The sequence below is a fragment of the Alternaria infectoria genome (assembly GCF_024043175.1).
Source record: "Alternaria infectoria strain BMP 0036 chromosome Unknown scaffold_1, whole genome shotgun sequence".
Classification (NCBI taxonomy): Eukaryota; Fungi; Ascomycota; class Dothideomycetes; order Pleosporales; family Pleosporaceae; genus Alternaria; species Alternaria infectoria.
The window spans coordinates 3,428,784-3,446,076 of NW_026250690.1; the positions used below are offsets into that span (position 1 = coordinate 3,428,784).

At 53.6% G+C, this 17,293-nt stretch overlaps 7 protein-coding genes across 7 annotated transcripts; 4 read left to right on the forward strand and 3 right to left on the reverse strand.

Annotated features, from left to right (window-relative positions):
- Window positions 1-1,539: 1,539 nt before the first annotated feature.
- On the forward strand, window positions 1,540-4,221 carry J4E92_001140 (uncharacterized protein; the record flags this gene model as incomplete). Its single annotated transcript, XM_051492554.1, has 1 exon — window positions 1,540-4,221. The coding sequence occupies one exon, from the start codon at window positions 1,540-1,542 to the stop codon at window positions 4,219-4,221; it is 2,682 nt and encodes an 893-aa protein (XP_051358066.1).
- A 381-nt stretch (window positions 4,222-4,602) lies between these two features.
- Window positions 4,603-6,043, reverse strand: J4E92_001141 (uncharacterized protein; the record flags this gene model as incomplete). Its single annotated transcript, XM_051492555.1, has 2 exons — window positions 4,603-5,224; window positions 5,274-6,043. 2 exons carry the CDS (start codon window positions 6,041-6,043, stop codon window positions 4,603-4,605), a joined length of 1,392 nt encoding a protein of 463 aa, XP_051358067.1.
- A 656-nt stretch (window positions 6,044-6,699) lies between these two features.
- Window positions 6,700-7,559, forward strand: J4E92_001142 (uncharacterized protein; the record flags this gene model as incomplete). Its single annotated transcript, XM_051492556.1, has 3 exons — window positions 6,700-6,757; window positions 6,807-7,124; window positions 7,180-7,559. 3 exons carry the CDS (start codon window positions 6,700-6,702, stop codon window positions 7,557-7,559), a joined length of 756 nt encoding a protein of 251 aa, XP_051358068.1.
- Window positions 7,560-7,692: 133 nt separating this feature from the next.
- Window positions 7,693-8,730, reverse strand: J4E92_001143 (uncharacterized protein; the record flags this gene model as incomplete). The annotated part of the gene is made up of 2 exons (XM_051492557.1): window positions 7,693-7,952; window positions 8,004-8,730. The coding sequence occupies 2 exons, from the start codon at window positions 8,728-8,730 to the stop codon at window positions 7,693-7,695; spliced, it is 987 nt and encodes a 328-aa protein (XP_051358069.1).
- Window positions 8,731-9,176: 446 nt separating this feature from the next.
- On the forward strand, window positions 9,177-9,849 carry J4E92_001144 (uncharacterized protein; the record flags this gene model as incomplete). The annotated part of the gene is made up of 2 exons (XM_051492558.1): window positions 9,177-9,587; window positions 9,667-9,849. The coding sequence occupies 2 exons, from the start codon at window positions 9,177-9,179 to the stop codon at window positions 9,847-9,849; spliced, it is 594 nt and encodes a 197-aa protein (XP_051358070.1).
- A 1,697-nt stretch (window positions 9,850-11,546) lies between these two features.
- On the forward strand, window positions 11,547-13,758 carry J4E92_001145 (uncharacterized protein; the record flags this gene model as incomplete). The annotated part of the gene is made up of 5 exons (XM_051492559.1): window positions 11,547-12,270; window positions 12,315-12,401; window positions 12,448-13,359; window positions 13,409-13,529; window positions 13,578-13,758. 5 exons carry the CDS (start codon window positions 11,547-11,549, stop codon window positions 13,756-13,758), a joined length of 2,025 nt encoding a protein of 674 aa, XP_051358071.1.
- Window positions 13,759-14,552: 794 nt separating this feature from the next.
- Window positions 14,553-15,822, reverse strand: J4E92_001146 (uncharacterized protein; the record flags this gene model as incomplete). The annotated part of the gene is made up of 3 exons (XM_051492560.1): window positions 14,553-15,290; window positions 15,481-15,635; window positions 15,687-15,822. The coding sequence occupies 3 exons, from the start codon at window positions 15,820-15,822 to the stop codon at window positions 14,553-14,555; spliced, it is 1,029 nt and encodes a 342-aa protein (XP_051358072.1).
- Between the last annotated feature and the right edge of the window lie 1,471 nt (window positions 15,823-17,293).

Genomic DNA, 17,293 nt, shown 5'->3' on the forward strand with positions numbered 1-17,293 from the left:
AACTTGGGGTATGAGAAATAGAGAATGTGTCTGGGGGTCTGTCGCTCTTATGCGATTCGGGGTCTGCGTTTGATTGCGAGGTTGCAGATATATAAAAACGCGGCAGCACGAGATGCTGGGTTCATGGGCTGTGCCACTAGTCGAGAGAGAAGAGCCGCGTGCGGATAGATTTCCTCATTCGGCAAGGATGGTCTGGCTTTCTCATGGCCATCGCCAGACATGTGTTTCCCATAGACTTCTACAATCTTCTAATGTTTAGCATGTTGATTTCAATTAGACATATGTATGCGCAGCAGACGGTTTTTACGGGTTGGAGACGGCCCCAGGTTGCACCCAGCTACCGCTTCATCATCTCGTGTTCTGCTCTGCCAAAATGCTGGGAACATGTGTTGCGAGGATGGTAGACACAGTGTCTATCATGTGCGATATGATCATATCGAATTTGGTAGAGTTGTAAGAGCAAGGGCTGTGACATTGTGGGCCGATTGCGGGTGGGATTGCCTGTCAGCCCTGTAGATCATGATAGCAACCCACCCACAGTCCATGAGTTGCTGCGTGGACTTGACCAGCCACTCCCCGTCTGTTGGCCATATGCGCCAGTCACAAAATGGCCGTACGACGTATCCTCTGGACTAGACTTGGGTGACGCAGGTACATGCGAGCAGGCGGAATAAGCGTTGTGGCTCTCAGGGTCTTGTGCTCCGCTTCCAGCTGGGCCCGGAAATTTCATGCATCATCCATGTCTTGTGGTAGCGGAGACACTAGCTCCCAGTCGTCGCTGAGGGGTGCTCCATCTCTCCCAGCTTGTTATTCTTGCTCCTGTCTGCTTGTGTCTCGTAAGAGTTAGTTTTTCGCGTCAAAGAATGCCATGTCACACACCGCCGGATGGAGTGCAGCCTCGCTTAACCTACCGGTTGCGGCGGCTTGCGGACAGGCTGAACCCTTGCACCTCAAAGCGCGACCTCGAACTTTCATCAACCTCATTGTCACCCATCAATACACACTAAACAACATCGCGCCGCATCCTGGGAACATGATCGCGAGTCGCAATCTACACATGAACGAGCGCCAGAAGTTTCTCCTTCGAGTTTAGTCCCACAGCGCATCTGCCGGCTTCGACGCGTGAAGGCTTGTCCACGTGTTTACGGACCCACTGCAGGAACCCGCCATCAACAATACCGTCACCGAAAGTGTTAAAGAGCAAGAGTTGGAACGCAACGCGCCCGCAATCGCGCAAATAGGACGCGACGAAGTTGGGTCCCTGGCCGAGGTGTAAGTTGGCGCGATTTTCCTACCCATGTCTTTGAGATGTGCCCATGTCTCTTCCATGCATTGCGAGGCTGTATGCACGTGTCGTCCTGATTCACCTTCACCTCGTCTTCACCGCGCAAATTTTCGCCAGCTGGCTGCAGCTTGGCAGCAGTTGGGCAACCCATTCTGTTTTCTATTGTCTTGTCATTGTCGCGAATCTGTCTTTTTTCTTTGTTCACAGCTATTGTTGGACGACTCCAGTCCTCTGGCGTCTTTTCTTTCTTCTACATGACCGCCCCAGCAACCCAATCTTCCAACGACCAACTACTCACACAACCTCAGCAAGCAATCCAGCCCCCTTCTCCTGTGCTTGGTTTCGATTTTGCTGGCGACACATCACTTCCAGATTTCAACCGCGATCTTGACGAGCTCATCGCCGCCATGTCGCAACGTGCCAATGGCGAGGCGCGCACGCCTGGAGGACGTAACCGGCGCTCAGATCGCCTCAGTCAAAAGGCAAACTCTGTTGTTGCAGATTCAGTTGTCACCAATGCCACAGCTTCCGCCGCAGCGAAACGTACTACAACAACTTTAACCAAGGTCGCCAGTCGCAGATCAAATGCCTATGGCGCGAGTGGTCGTACTGGTGCCCCAGATAAGCTCCCGGCCGCTCCTGCCACAGGATTTGCCCAGGCTATGGAGAACCAGATGGAGAAGTACGCCGACGATGAGGAAGAGGAGGACCATCAAAGCGAACAACAAAACCACGAGGAAGAAGGTGTCGGAGAACTTGGAAGTGAGCGCCAATCGCGCTTCATCAGGCAAAGCCGTAACAGTGACAAGTTCTCACCCGACATTGTGCGCAATCCCGGATCAAAGTCAAAGGTCACCCCTGGCTACTCCTTCATCGACAGTGATGACTTCGACCACAGCGATGATGATCTTGCGGCATCTGTCGGCAATACCACCAAATCGTTCGGTCTTGCCCACGAGGCTGGTATGTTAGTGTCCCAGGATCCATTCATGGGCTCGCCTCTCGCAAAGCCTGCAGCATCGACCCGCAAACCTGACCTTACAACATCTACCAACACCACAAAGTCGAACGGCATCACCCACGAGGCTGCTACTTCAGGCGCACAAGATCCGTTCGTCAGGCCAGCAGTACCGAGTCGCAGGCCCGCCAGTCGTACTGTGAATGGAGCAAGGACCCAGGGACCCACCCCCGTTTTATCTCAAAGTTCTATTCGCAACAGGGTCTCACTCCAACCTCAGATTCCTACTCCTGCCGAAAATGCTATCAAGGCTCCCATCCAAGGACAGTCCCATATCAGGGCAAACGTACAGCGGCCTACTGTTCGCGCTCCGTCAGCTGAAAATGAAGGATCTGTCAGAGATCTAATCGTCGAGGAGCAGACTAGACTTCAACAACAAGGCCCACCATCGCAGTCACAGCGACAGTCAGAGCGACGCCGCCCGCACCAAAAGGACAGGGTCGAGCTCAACGCATGGCTTGGCGATGTTGAACCAGATGAGGTTGACGAGCCGGTATGGGAATGGAAAAAGCTTATGATTTGGGCGTTTGGTGGATTGGCCGGGTTACTGCTGTTGAGCTACCTTGTCTCCTCCGCCATGGTGGCCACGCCATTCCCCGAATCAGCCGTGCGTACGCCTGGATTGATGAAGGCTGTGGGCGCACGAGTCAGTCACACATATGAGAAGATTACCGAGTTCATCCTCCCTCCCACCGAGCACAAACTCACAGAGGCTGAACTGGCTCAAGCGTATAAGAACAACGGCGACGATAACCTCTTATGGGGTCGCATGTCCAACATCGACAAGCGACACACGCAGCGCTTAGAGGATGTTCGTGCAGATATGCGCACGACGATCGAGGAGCTCAAGCAGGAGCTTCCTGAAGTCATGATCGTTCGCCGTAATGAGGATGGCACTTCTGAAATCACGGATGATTTCTGGATGGCACTGACTGGCAAGACACGTTCAAGCATGGGCGACAAAGAGTGGGCGCGCTACATTGAACAGACCAAGACCAAGCTCGGCGAGCTCTTCGACACCACGGCTCAGCAAGAACGCAGCCACACTGAGAGCTGGCCACAGGCCGTCTCTCGTGATGAGTTCGTTACCTTCATGGAGCGCCGTTACGAGAACCTGACCGCTCAAGTCGACAAGAAGATCGACGAAGCTATCAGAGCCCAGAGCGCTCAGTTCAAGACGATGGTGCAAGCAGAGGCTCGAAAGACCATGATGGACCAAATCCGACTCAACTCTCTTGCGCAAGCCAACCTCGTCGCAAACTACGAACTCCACCTCACCAAACCCAACTACTTCTCTCCTGGTCTAGGCGCCGTTGTCGATCCAGACATGTCTTCCGTCACATACAACCACCGAGCTGGTCGACTCCACGGACTCATCCGCCGCTGGGCCTTCGTCCCCCATCGCAACCCACCCATGGCCGCGCTGACGAAGTGGGAAGAGCCAGGCGACTGCTGGTGCTCTGCTGGCCAAGCGCCCGTTTCAAGCGGCCAGGCCCAACTCACTGTCAAACTCCCACGTCCCGTCATCCCCAAGCAGGTCACCATCGAGCACGTCCCCATGAGCATGATGCCAGCGCGCAATATCTCCAACGCGCCCCGCGACATCGAGCTCTGGGTCCAGACAGACGCGCCCATCAACCCCTACTACTCCCACCGCCAGGTAACCTGCCGCGATCCGCCACCACCCAGCTACGACGGTCCCGCCTGGAAGTGCCTCGGATCCTTTAAATACAACATCCACGCATCCAACCACCTCCAGACGTTCGACCTCGCTGGCGAGCCGTCCGAACCCGTTTCGAAAGCCATGGTACGTGTGACTAGCAATTGGGGTGCTAGTCACACGTGCCTGTACCAGGTCAGGCTACACGGGACGGATGCAGAGAAGGACTACGAGTACCCTGTGAGCCTAATGGATTAGGCTCTCGTAATAGCTGGGATGATGTCGTAATGTAGCATGACGGCGTTTTATATTGTTTTCTGCAGGATACCTTCGGGTTTTTACGATTGTGTTTGTATACCCAGGATAGTTACAGAGCATTAGGAATTGAAATTTAACTTGACGATTATGAAGGTTGATGACTACTGTGACTTTCCAAGTGAGATCTGTGTATGTATTGATCCACCGAGGGTAGACTGGGTGGACTGAGCAGGCTTTGGGGTTACTTTGTTCATGTATTGGAGTGCGACAGGCTCACTTTTGTGGCATACTATCTACTTTGAACACATAATGTATCCGCCAGGCCTTAGTATATGTAGCACCAACAACTCTTTTTAGACTGTCGTATACCATCAGGCCCATCTATCGCACAACACCTCCCTTGAGAGTGGGAATGCTACACAGACCGTCCTTGGTCCTCAGCTTAGCTACACCCGTCTTCTTATCCGCGCCCTCGCCGCTCAATTGTGGTACGACGCCAACATCGAAGCCAACCTCTAGGCCATCTGTTGTAGTGAAGCCTGGCTGGATCATCTCCCAGACCTTCTTCTTGGGGTTGAGCACCGGCTCAGGCTCGCCTTCCCAGCCCTCGAAGTAGACGCGGTCGCCAGCCTTGCTCTCCTTGGGGGGATCTACCAGCTCGACTGGTCCCTTGTGGCTGTCCTCACCCTCGGTAACGCGTGGTGACGCAGCGAGTACCATTGCACAGCTCTTGACACCGCGCATAGTGACGGGCTTCAGGTTGCACACTGCGACGATCTTGCGGTTCTGCATCTCTGAGAGGGGAATCAGGCCATTGAGACCCGAGCATACGGTGCGCACGACCTGACCTTCGTACTCTGAGGTGTTGTCTGTGCCGGGAGCGTCGCCGCATGCGATTGTGGATACGTAGAGCGAGTCGGCGTTGGGGTGGGTCTCGGCCTTAAGGATGTGGCCTACGCGGAGGTCGATGAGGGCGGGAGAGAGGGGCTTCTCGACTGGCGCGCTGCGTGTTGTTAGATGGTGCGTAGACGCATGATAGAAACATGACTTACGCTTTCTGGGGCTTGGGCTGCTTCTCCTTCTTTTCCTTCTTCTTCTTCTCGGTTGGCGCACCTTCTGGGACACCGCCAGCTGAGCCACCCGCTGCGTTGCCGACAACTGCAGATGCTACAGCGGAGCCAGCGGCCTCGGCCTTGCCCTTTGCCTTCTCGGCCTTGCTCTTGCCTCCTTGGCCCCCTTGTGCGGCTTGTCCTTGTTCACCGGTTAGAGTAGTAGCTGTGGCACCAGACGCGGCGGCACTGGCAGCAGCAGCCTCCTTCTCCTTCTTCTTGCGCTCCTTCTCGGCCTTTGCGTCTACTGGCTTGATTTTGAAGATAACGTTGTCCTGGTCAATGTTGACCTTGTCGTCCAGCTTCAGGCCGAAGACAGGCGAGTTCTGGACAAAGTCGACATGGCGGACGATGTGGTGGTATCCCTGCTCTCCAGTCCTCTCCTCAGCACTCCATTTCGAGACTACCGGTGCGAGCTTCTGGTAGAGGGCGATGTCTGCGACGGAGGGCTTTGCGCCGAGGACGGTGGTTCGGCTCGAGAGGTGCGTGTTCAGTGATGATAGGCGCTCGGAGGCTTTGGCGGCATCCTCAGAGGAGGAGGCGATGTGGGAGGCAGTGATCAGCCATTGACTGAGTTCCGTCTTCTCGGCGTCGGTGTAGGTGACTTCGGGGTAGAGGGCCTGCGAGGCCTTGACGGCGTCCGTCTCGTCGGCGGCGTTGTTGGGCGCGTGCGTCTTGAGGAAGGTGACCAGGGTCTCGTCGATTGTGGTCATGGTGGGCAGTGGTGCGAAGGTTCGCTGAAAAAAGTTGAGGGCAAGTGGCTGTAGTGGGGTAAAGAAATCCGCCGTAAAGCTACTGGGCGCGGTGGCTATGAATCTGTGGGGATGTGTAGGCGGTATGAAAGATGCTCCAGCCTGGCAATATCTCGTCCGTGCTAATTGAGGCCGTCCGATGTGTAATATGCGAGAAAAGGGCGTAGCGGAGGGACAACGGCGAAGATGCATGATGCACGTGAGTCAAATTCAGGTCCTTCGTCACCGCGCGGGGCTCAGAAGCTTGCATGTCGCCGCACAGGCCATCGCGTTTACCAAGTCGCGTGTCCATCGCATGCATCGCGTCGAGTGCACCTCAAGATGATGTTGTCATGCTGAGGGTTGAGACGCCTCGTGTTATGAACCACTCTCCACGAGAAGATGGTGCTCGATCGTTTCTCCTTCATGACGCGCGCAGTCCTTCGAGGCCCCAACATGCGAAATGCAGAGCCAAACCCCCCAATGGTCTAAGCAGACGATGCTGTAGCCTATGATATGTCTGTGGAAGGCAAAGAGAGTTTGGATGACGAGTCGTTTGCTGCCTGCGCCCCACGTCTACCTAGGTATAACATGTCGAGCTCTCCTTCCCCGCAACACCATTTCTACACAGCATCACCATGGCGTCCGAATCGTCACCAGATGTGCCCAAGGGCAGGAAGAGGTTCATTCCTCTGGGTACGACATCTCCACATACACTGCATGCATACCAGCTGATGCGCGACAGAAAACAATCCCGATGTCATGTCCGCTCTCGTCCACAAGCTCGGTCTGTCGGAGAAGCTTGCATTCCACGATGTCTTTAGCATAGACGAGCCCGAGCTACTTGCTTTCGTACCTCGACCTGCTCATGCCCTCCTCCTCGTCTTCCCTGTCAGCAAGACATACGAGACATTCCGCATGCAAGAAGACAAGGACAAGCCGGAATACCAGGGACATGGCCCAGAGGAGGAGGTCGTCTGGTATAAGCAGACTATTGGAAATGCTTGTGGTCTGATCGGATTACTCCACGGTGTCTCCAACGGTTCCGCCCGTGCGCACATCAGTCAGTAGCCGCCCTGTTCCGAGACAGCCATCAGACATGCTGACAAAAGCCTTAGGACCCGACTCGAATCTGGCCAAGCTGGTCAACGACGCGATACCCCTCAAGCCTGTCGAACGAGCCGATCTCCTCTACGAATCTGAAGCTCTCGAGAGCGCACACCAAAGCGCTGCATCCGGTGGTGACACTGCTGCGCCTGAGGCCGATTCCGACGTCGACCTACATTACGTTTGCTTTATCAAGTCGGACAAGAACCATCTGTGGGAGCTTGACGGTCGGCGGAAAGGTCCCCTTGACCGCGGTGCGCTAGGTCCAGACGAGGATGTCCTGAGCGAAAAGGCTCTTGATCTGGGTGTACGTAGCTTCCTCAAGCGCGAGGCTGAGGCTGGCGGAGGCGAGCTGCGTTTCAGTCTGATTACACTTGCCGAGTCGTTCTAGGAGGATAACGAGAGGAGGGAGTCCCGGCAATTCGCTGAAATGTCTGGCGATGAATTCTAAGGTACAACCCTGCATGGACAATAGCATGATGTATACACTAGTCTATACTACTTCAAGGAGTATATTACTTTCCTCAAAAGCCATCCACCTTTACTTCTCGTCCCTCCTTGAGCGGTAGATACACCTTCTCCCATAGATCACTCCTCTCACCAAGATGATAAGTCAGACTAACATCTTGCATACCTGGAGGTGAGGAGGACGAAGTAGAAGCCATGGTTTCGAGTTGCGAGATAATGTTCTCTAGACCCAAAGCCTTCCCGGTGGCTTGCGTACTGCCAGCTTCCAGCGAGACATGGACGATGTGAATGTGGAAGTGGTAGTACGTCGGTTGATCTATACATCTGTTAGCAAGTTTTCTCAACCCTCTTCCCAGCATAGACCTACAATGCACATAAAGTTTGAGCTCATCTCTTTCAAGCTCGGGATACAACTTAACAGTCGCTTCAAGCATCTTCTCCCGCATATGCTTCACCCACTCCGCCATGTCCTTCTTCAAGTCCCTTACACTCCAGATATCCCTTCGCTCTACAATACCGAGCAAGTGTAGACTACCCATCGTCTTACGGTCCCAGTTCAAATCGGGCAAGAGCAAAAAGCCCTCCTCGCCTGACTCGCGGTAGATGACATCCTCCTGTTCGGTCCGGCCCTCGATGATGTTGAACACCCAGTTCAACGCGCCCTTCTCGCGCTGAGCCTGCATATACGGCCTTACATACTTTTCGTAAATCTCTGGCGTCTCGGCGACGACCCTCAAGCGCTGCTGTTCATACTTCTTGATGTGTTTCTCCGTGCAAGGATAGATCAAGTTCAATTTGAAATCTGGAGGCGGGTTTTCGTCGCTGGGATTGGAGTTTGCCAGGAACCAGGCGTAGATGTCATTTGCACCGAGGTTCTTGATGTTACGGAGCGAGGTGGAGAAGCTGTTTAGAATTTCAGGGTTCGTATCGAAGGCAGCGCGTTCAGCGAGCAGGAGAGCCGGTTTAGAGTCTATGGTGCCCAGGAGGGAGATGCGACGGCCAGCTTGGTCGGAATTTAAGAGACGGGTCAGATGGAATTTGGGGATTAGAGCCTCTGCGCGGGCGGCGACATCTGGGGGTGTCGTAGAAGTCATCGTTGACTATAGGTTGTGAAGCACAATCTCAGCACTAAGGTCATAGTCAGTAAGAGTGAACACCTAAGAAATATGGCATGTTCTATGTATGAGTCAAGCGTCCTCGTCGCGGACTTTCCACGTCTACTCAGGTATACATGTTCGTTCTGACAAGATTGACGATCTTGACAAGTCTAGGAACTCTGAACTTACCAGAAAAAGGTAGTATAGTCCTAAGAACACATGCAAAGTATCCCGCGGTTTCGGCACGATGTGGGGGTGGAGATTGATGCGAGGTCACATGTCTGCGCGATCTCGCGTATCACTGCAGCAACCAGGGAAGGCGCCCCGATCGACGCCAAGCAAATCCAATGAGGTCACTCGACCCAACCACCCCATCATAGCACGCAACCATCACGACGTCAAATACCTAAGAATCACCAGATATCGATCGCAAATACATCAATATGGCACCCAAACGCAAAGCATCGGGCCCAGCGGCCAAATCGCAACAGTCGACTCTCGCATTCCACGGAACGACAAATAGGGTCACAAAGTCCGGCGTAAAAGCACATGGCGCAAAGAAGAACCTCCTCGAAGCGAAGTTGAAAGACGTCAAGCCGGAGACAATCGATATCTCAGATTCTGAGCCGACAACGACGGAAGCTGCGATCATCGAGCAAACAGAACAGGAGGTCAAGGCACAGGAGGTTGAGAGTACACCAGAGGAGGACCAAGCACGGCGCATATCAGATGCAGCGATCAAGAAGTACTGGGCTGCGAAAGAGAAGCAAAGGCGCGCACCAAGGGCGCACCAGGGGGCTATAAGCTTGCACGAGAAGATCCTTAGGGAGTTCGACATGAGCGCGCACTATGGCGTAAGTTTACCACCCAGCACCCTGCCTTCAGAGCTCCCCCACGTCTTGTTGCATCACTAATACGATTTGCGCTATGTAGCCATGCACCGGAATCGCTCGGTTGAAGCGCTGGAAGCGAGCGCAACGGCTCGATCTCGACCCGCCGATCGAAGTACTCGCAGTCTTGTTGAGGGAGCAGGACGCGGGCGATAAGGACAGGATAGCTGTCCAGCGCTCCATCGTCGATGATATACTGAACTCAAAAGCCGAGCTTGATGTATGAGGATAGGTCTTGGCTTGCGGAGCGCGGACTGCGGGATGGACCCTGTCGGAGTGATACCTTTCCATTATATCTGTAACGTACGAGGATTTGGATAGTGAGTTTATGCGAGGAGTTGGGCGTCATGATTGAACATGATTGAACGGGATACGACGGTCGTGTATGTATAGCAAGAGGAGTATCGGAAGGCACGCGAGCAGTCACCACCATGTAGACCGGCTGCAGGTTAGCAACCCAACCCAAAAGATCTTACACGAATCCGCTTCACATGTCATGATAACCGATGTCTAGAGCTTCACGACAGGATGCGCTCCAGAACGTTTTTCTCATCGTGCGTCAGCATGCATCGGGGCTTACGACTCAAATACTTGGGCAGACATAGTAGGCTCGGATCTAGTAAACGAACACAGACACCTGGTCCTGGTCTGCCTCCCTTGCAAAGCGATAAGAAGCGACAACGTAATGCGGGGTTGTGAGGTCGACTAAACAGTGTGGCCTCGTGAATCGTGTTTAGCTAGTACGTCCAAAGCGTGCAGTCTGCAGCTGGTCGTTTGACAGCCATGAGGAGGCTCCAGACTCTAGTCTCGTCGGCGGCTCCAGAGTGCCAAAAGACGCGGGGTTGATCGGCAATCGCTCGATGAAGCTCCAGACTTCACGCTCGCGTGTTGGGTGGCAATTGCTGAGCTGCACGCCAGTGGGGCATGATGCTGGATCCGCATGCGAATGGCACACTAACTGTCAGCCCGATTCCACGCTGCCGGCGACGTCCTTGTTAGCGGGACGTGAGCTCTATAGTGGCTAGTTTAGCATGCACACTGCGTGCCCTCATATCTCCGCACGCATCCTTGCCCAGTCTGCCAGACCCACCCACTGGCATCCTTATCGCCCTTGGACAACTGCGCCGTGATGCTGCCGAATCCCAGCGGCTGTCATGGAGCAGGAACAGCTTCTGTGCATGCCCCGTGTGCGGTGTCGTCTACACGGGCCAACGATTGCAGAGCTGTCGGAGCAGGCATTGCATGGTGGCGCGCACCACGAAGCTGGGTTGGGTGAATTAAAACGGCGCCTTGTCGAATGCTGGGAAAGTCAGATAGCGGGGAACCACTAGAGACGCCCATATCCCTCGTCGTGGCTACAACCTCCATCGACGCCCCTCGCCCCTCCATGTTTTCTTCTTTCTTCTCGACTTAATTCAGTTCAATCCATTCCCCGCAATTCTTCACTTCACCTGTCCTCACATCATGTTCACCGTCGCGCTGTAGGTCGTACCTTCCTGCAAAGGGTCGCAACTTCTCGACGGCCCTCGTGCTTACCTCTTTGACCCTGGCTGTTGATCAACTCAACAACTAACGTGCGCCGTCTCCCCAAACTTTCATCGCGGTAGGTCCCACAGCTCGAGGCATAAGACGCCCTTCGGTCCCGTGTACTGATCATTGCGCGACAGATCACTCCTGTCACTCCACTCTGTCGTGATACGCACGCTCCTGCTGTACATTGGTGGTCCTCTGACCCCTCCGCTGCGTCTCTTTGATTGGGAAGGGACCATCACCATTAGCCAGCCTATTGCCATTGTAAGGAGCCTGCCCGATTGATTCCTCGCCCACCACAGGCCCTTCACACGTTGCGCGCCTTCGACCACATTCTAATCCCCAAGCCTTGGACTTGTCAACATGGCTGCTGCTGTCGCCAGATATCCTTCTATGCCCGGTCGTTCTTCGACACCTCCACCGCACCTGTCGCTCAACACCTCTTCTCGTGGTACACCTACTGCCATTCCCAACAAGCACATCCCGGAGTGCTCTCCTGGTGGACTCCCTGCAACTCCCCCGGCATCGCCCCCGCGCCAGGACAGTCTTATTGAAACCTCGTCAATCACATATCCGCCAGATGCATACTGTTCACTCTACTCCGATGACCCGCCCGTGTACACTATCACCGCGGATCGCATGGCGGAGGCCCTAGAGCACATTGCAACGCAGCCGCTTCCGAACCCCGACCAAGTCTTTCCGTGGATGCATGGTCTTCACTCCGAGAATCAGATACAGCTTGCTTTCTTCTCTTCTCGACGCAGAAGCGGTCGGAAAGTTCCCAGATGCATTCGCAGTATTACTGTCGTCAAGACCGGCGGGAACCTGTCAGCTTCCAAGCTCAAGGGCGCAGTTGCACCGGATGAGCTACTGGAATCAGTGTCTTCTGATACGCCCAGGTTCATTGAATGTGACCCCAAGGATGGCTTTTCTGTGCGCAACTTCCAGATCCAGGCCTGCAAACTGGCTATGGTGTCTGACATCATAGTGTATGGCGACCACAAAACCAAACCGCAAGACACGATTGCGCTCGCTCAGAAAATTTCCAGAGCGCAGAGGCAGTATGAAGCAAGGAACGGGTTTCCGCATTGCTTGTTCAACACGTTCATGCTCTCAGGTACGATCAGTAACTGCTGTGAAGTACAAAACTAACAAGTTCAGATCCCTTTGCGTCCATGCAGGAGAAGTACCCAAAGCTGGTCGCTATCAATTCCACGGGCGACATGACGGGAGAGATTGCTGATTTTTGTAAGTTGTGACGTGAAAGGAGGCTGTTCACTACTAACATATAAAGTCTATTGGGAGCGATATGAGATGAGCGCAATGTCGAAAGCAACAGAGATCAGCAACAACGTCTTCCTGGGACCAACGCCTGATCAAGCACTGCATCCAGATTGCGTGGGAGAAGAAGGCTACGATATGTTGATTGAAGCGACCGATCTCGCGCATGTACCCGAATCGCGCTCGCTCCGAGCTCTCCGCATGGGCCTAGAACGAGTTCACCGCAAGTCTACCCTGCACATGGAATTTCCCTCATCTGGAAGCATCATGCCTCCTACATGGGCGCATGGCGAAGTTGACGGCCTGATGGAAATGTGCAAGTGGATGTACGAGCTGGCGAACCCACAAGAGGTCCGGCGGTCGAAGCGACGACGGGAAGAAGAAGACGAAGCTATAGAGATGGACGACATTGCTGCGCCACGCAAGTTTTTGATACACTGCACCGATGGTTATACCGAGACGACACTTCTGGCTTTGGCTTACTTCATGTATGCGGAAGGCCTACCTGTTCACGATGCTTGGATTCAAATGCATCGCGACAAGGGCCGCAACTTCTTCGCATACCCTTCGGATGTTGCCCTTCTAACAGCGATTCAACCTCGGATCCTTCAAGACTCCCCTCGCTTCAACCAGAGTGTTCTTAATCTTTCCGAACCACGCTGGCTTTCGAAGCTCGACGGCAGTCTGCCCAGTCGGATCTTGCCTTACATGTACCTCGGCAACCTTGGACACGCTAACAACCCGGAGCTCCTCCGCGCTATGGGCATTAACCGCATCCTGAGTGTTGGAGAACCGCTTTCTTGGCCGGAAGACGTCAAGAAGAAGCTCGACTGGCCTGCCGAGAACTTCCTGATGGTCGACCGAGTTCAGGACAATGGCGTAGACCCGCTCTGGGGCGAGTTTGAGCGTTGCCTGAAATTCATTGGTGAGTGGCATGACTCCACGCTGAGACTCGCATAGCTGACCTTTTGTAGAAGCAGGCAAGAAAGAAGGAGGCGCTACTTTAGTGCATTGCCGTGTCGGCGTGTCGCGTTCTGCAACGATTTGTATTGCTGAAGTTATGAATGAGATGGGCCTATCCTTCCCTCGTGCCTAGTAAGTAATGAGCTGTCTTCCATTTGACTAAGACTAACCTAAATCTAGCTGCTTTGTTCGGGCACGACGACTTAATGTTATAATTCAACCACACCTTCGATTCACTTACGAACTTCTCAAGTGGGAAGAGTACCAGCGTCAACGACGTAATGAGCCTCTTCGCCGCGACCTGGAGTGGGCAACAGTTGCGCGCGAAATCGCGCTGATGAACAAGCCCTACTCCAGATAACGACTTCTACGAACTCTCCGACCTCTCTGCTCGATATGACTCACGACGATACGATACAACTCGTACATGTACGATTACAGGCCATCAAGCCTTTGAGCTGCCTATTCTGTTCAGGATGATCCATCATCCCTTGTGTGCGATATGGGCGTTTGCAATTCCTTCGTCTTGCTCTGCCATGATCATTCCTTCTACTTCCGATGTTTGCGTTGATTTTGTCCTGCGACCCTGCTGTTTTGCACTACGGATCTGAGCCTGGTTTCGCGTTGTCTGGTCTACTTTTGCGAAACCGTGGTCGCAGGATTTTGCTGTACTGGATGTCTGTCATTCTGGGTCTGCAGTCTGGATGTCAATGGGTTACGGGGTCAAAGGGCTATGGGCATCTTTCATCACTGACTTTCTCCATCCATGTATTACTGTCTCGATCCACTGCAGCGCACCTAGCGCTGCTGCATCGATTGTCGATTTGTGGGCTGATGTTCGGACAGATCATGGAGTACTGGGTCTCAAGTCACTTTATGGCGTATACACTTTTAGTCGTAACAACAAGGTCTCTTCTTTCTCTGTGTCTCGACATGCGTTGCAGTGCTGTTTCCGTCTTCCTCTCACTTTGACCAGAGCTTTCCCCTCTTCCCACCACTGCTTGGCACACGTTTCACAGGCAAGCACGACGAAGCTCCTGTTCGCTCTCCAAGGGTCTTCACGATAGGCACGACTGTGCAATCCATCAGATGTACATCACGAGGGTACGAGATCATGTGTGAAGCGGTTATTGATGTCGATCAAAGTCATATTGTCTACTCCTTGCCCCCAAGATATCTGTAGACTACTGAGAAGTCTTTGCCCTTGCAGTTTTCAGCTTTTTCGCATGCATCATAGAGCGCTCTTGCTGGTTCTCCCAACGCAAGCTTGACACCAGCCTCATCGGCTGCCTTCAACGCAAGCTTGAGATCTTTGCTGGCCAGGCCTATACCGAACCCTCCCTCGTAGCCTCTGCTTGCAGGAGCGCCCTCAATGACACCGGGAACAGGGTTGTTGACCTCACTGGGCCAGCACTTGCCGGTCGCTGTGTTGATCATACCAGCTAGTGCTTTGGGGTCAAGACCCCATTTCACACCCATACTCATTGCTTCTGCCGTCGCGATGTTGTTGAGTGCGAGTAGATAGTTGTTGGCAAGCTTGCCCTTGAGACCGGCACCTGGTCCGCCAAGGTGAACCACTCTCCGACCCATTAATGACAGGACTTTAGTGGCACCTTCGACTGCCTCAGGCGGCGCACCGATCATGAAAGTGAGCGTACCAGCCTGTGCACCAACGACACCACCAGACATCGGCGCATCAATGAACTTTCCTTGACCAGTGGAGTGAGCAGCTTCCGCTACCTCACCAGACGTCATAGGATCAATGGTTGAGCAATCGATGAAGAAACGTTCTTTGTTGATGGAGCTGTCTGAAAGGAGAGTAGCTGGTTCCAGCATCTCCTTGAAGACTGCCTTGACATGCTTAGGTTCTGGCAAGGATGTGACGATAGTTTCCTGCAACACTGTCAGTGGACTGCACTCGAAGTACTTGACGAGAAGATGTGTTGTATATAAAGCATCAGAGGATTGGCTATAATTTTTGTGTAATCAGGAGAAGGGCCACGAATGGCCCCCAACTTAGATCATTGATAGAACAATTAATTCATCACGAGAGTGCTGGAAGTAGTGGAAGAGGTATACGTACCGCTTTTTCAGCGACTTCTCGTACGTTCTCAGCGACTCGTACGCCTTGTGGATGCTCCTCGAGGAATTGCTTTGTAGCTGCGGTATTGACATCGTGCACGAAGAGTGTGTCCTCAGCCGGTATCTTCGCTCTGAGGTTTTTCGCCATGGGATAACCTGTGTTCAATGTTAGGACATGGTGATCATGTGAGCTGCCATTGTACTAACCCATGCGTCCCAGTCCTATGAACCCCCATGTAGCCTGCAGGTTGTGGGAGCTCGAGAAGCATCTCCGCGCGCTCTGGCGGGCCATTGTAGGTGTTGATCTCCGCAGAGGCGAAGCTAGCGCCGAGACTGTCCGCATCTTGTGATATGGTATGAGGAAGGGTATCTGGGTAGTTGAGTTTGGCAACGTGTTGCGGAGAGCGGTTGGAATCGGTCTCCGCACTCATGGATCGCGTTCAGCCGAGGTCGCGGTCCAATGCAGCAGCACCCGTACGTGGGGCTAGCAGCATGCGTGGATGCATCGTGAATAGTGCGACCCTGGCCGCAAGGCTGCTGGAGCTGGTCTTCCGTGAGGTGCCCGTGAAGCTTGGGACTAAAGATGAGTGGGTGGGTGGGTGTGAGCTCAGAGAAAATTACAGGCTGGCGGAAAAGTAATTCCGGCCGAAGCGCGCTACGTCTAATTCGTCGGGGCCCGGGCGTTCGCCTTGAGCGCTGCTCACCACAGCACGACAGCAGACCCTATATTTGTTTGAAGACTCGAAAATCCAGATGCCCTGCCTGATGGCTATGCATTGTGGTCATTTTAAAGTGTACACATGAAGACCAGATCCTCTTCCTACTGAGACCTATAGAAGGCCTTCAAGCTTCCATTCATGCCCTCTCGATTTCGGGATTGGGTCCTCCCAATAACTCCGTATCCGGCACGTATTCTGGATCTGCAATACGAAGAGCGCTCTTCTCATCTATCAAACCGTCTGACCATCGAAATGCTATCTGTTCGTAATCGCTGATACGACAAGTCGCAAGTCCACCAGTCTCTTTTCTTGCGCTGTCGCTGTCGCTGTCGCGGTGGTTCTGTTTCCTACGCCTATCCATGATCGCCTTCCAATCTTCCCATTGACTGTATATTGGTGGAATGCCTGGATCAGCGGTATCGACGTGCTCACACTTCGCAGACGACCGCTCTTCTATTACCAGTTCTGCTTCGTAATCTAATAGCTTACGAAGCTGCTCTGTAGCCTTTGGAGGAGCCACCACACGTACCACTTCCACCCTTCGCTCAAGCTCGTAATGGTACACGCTCCGGTACACGCTGTCGATCTGGCCTACGCCTCTGATCTCCATGCGTTTTATCTGCGGCCATGGAGCGCCTAACAAAACAGGCAGCACCTGTTGCGCAAAAAGCCAGTCCATCTGACGGATCCCTTGTGTCTGCCTTCTCTCACGGCCCCTACGAGGGCCGGACGACTCCTTAATACCTTCACACTGTTCGAAGAAGAGATTGCATAGCGTATTGCGTGCCGACGCCAGGAACCGTGCCCATGAGCGATACAGTGATGTATCCTGAGGAGTGTAATAGTAACCTGTATCAGGCCCTGCTATGGTAATATGAAGAGATTTTAGAACAGACTGGCGGGCTGCGAGCGTGTCAAGGGTGTCTGCCAGCACTCGCTCGTGTGGTCGCATCTGCAGTCTGGCACGATTTACGTCGAGATACTTGCGTAGCTCTTGTAGTTGGTTCGAAGCTGACGGTACCAGTTCAGACTCCGCTGTGTCTGTGGCAAGGCTTGCGAGACCCGATCCAGATGGCTTTGGGTTGGAGTTGGAAG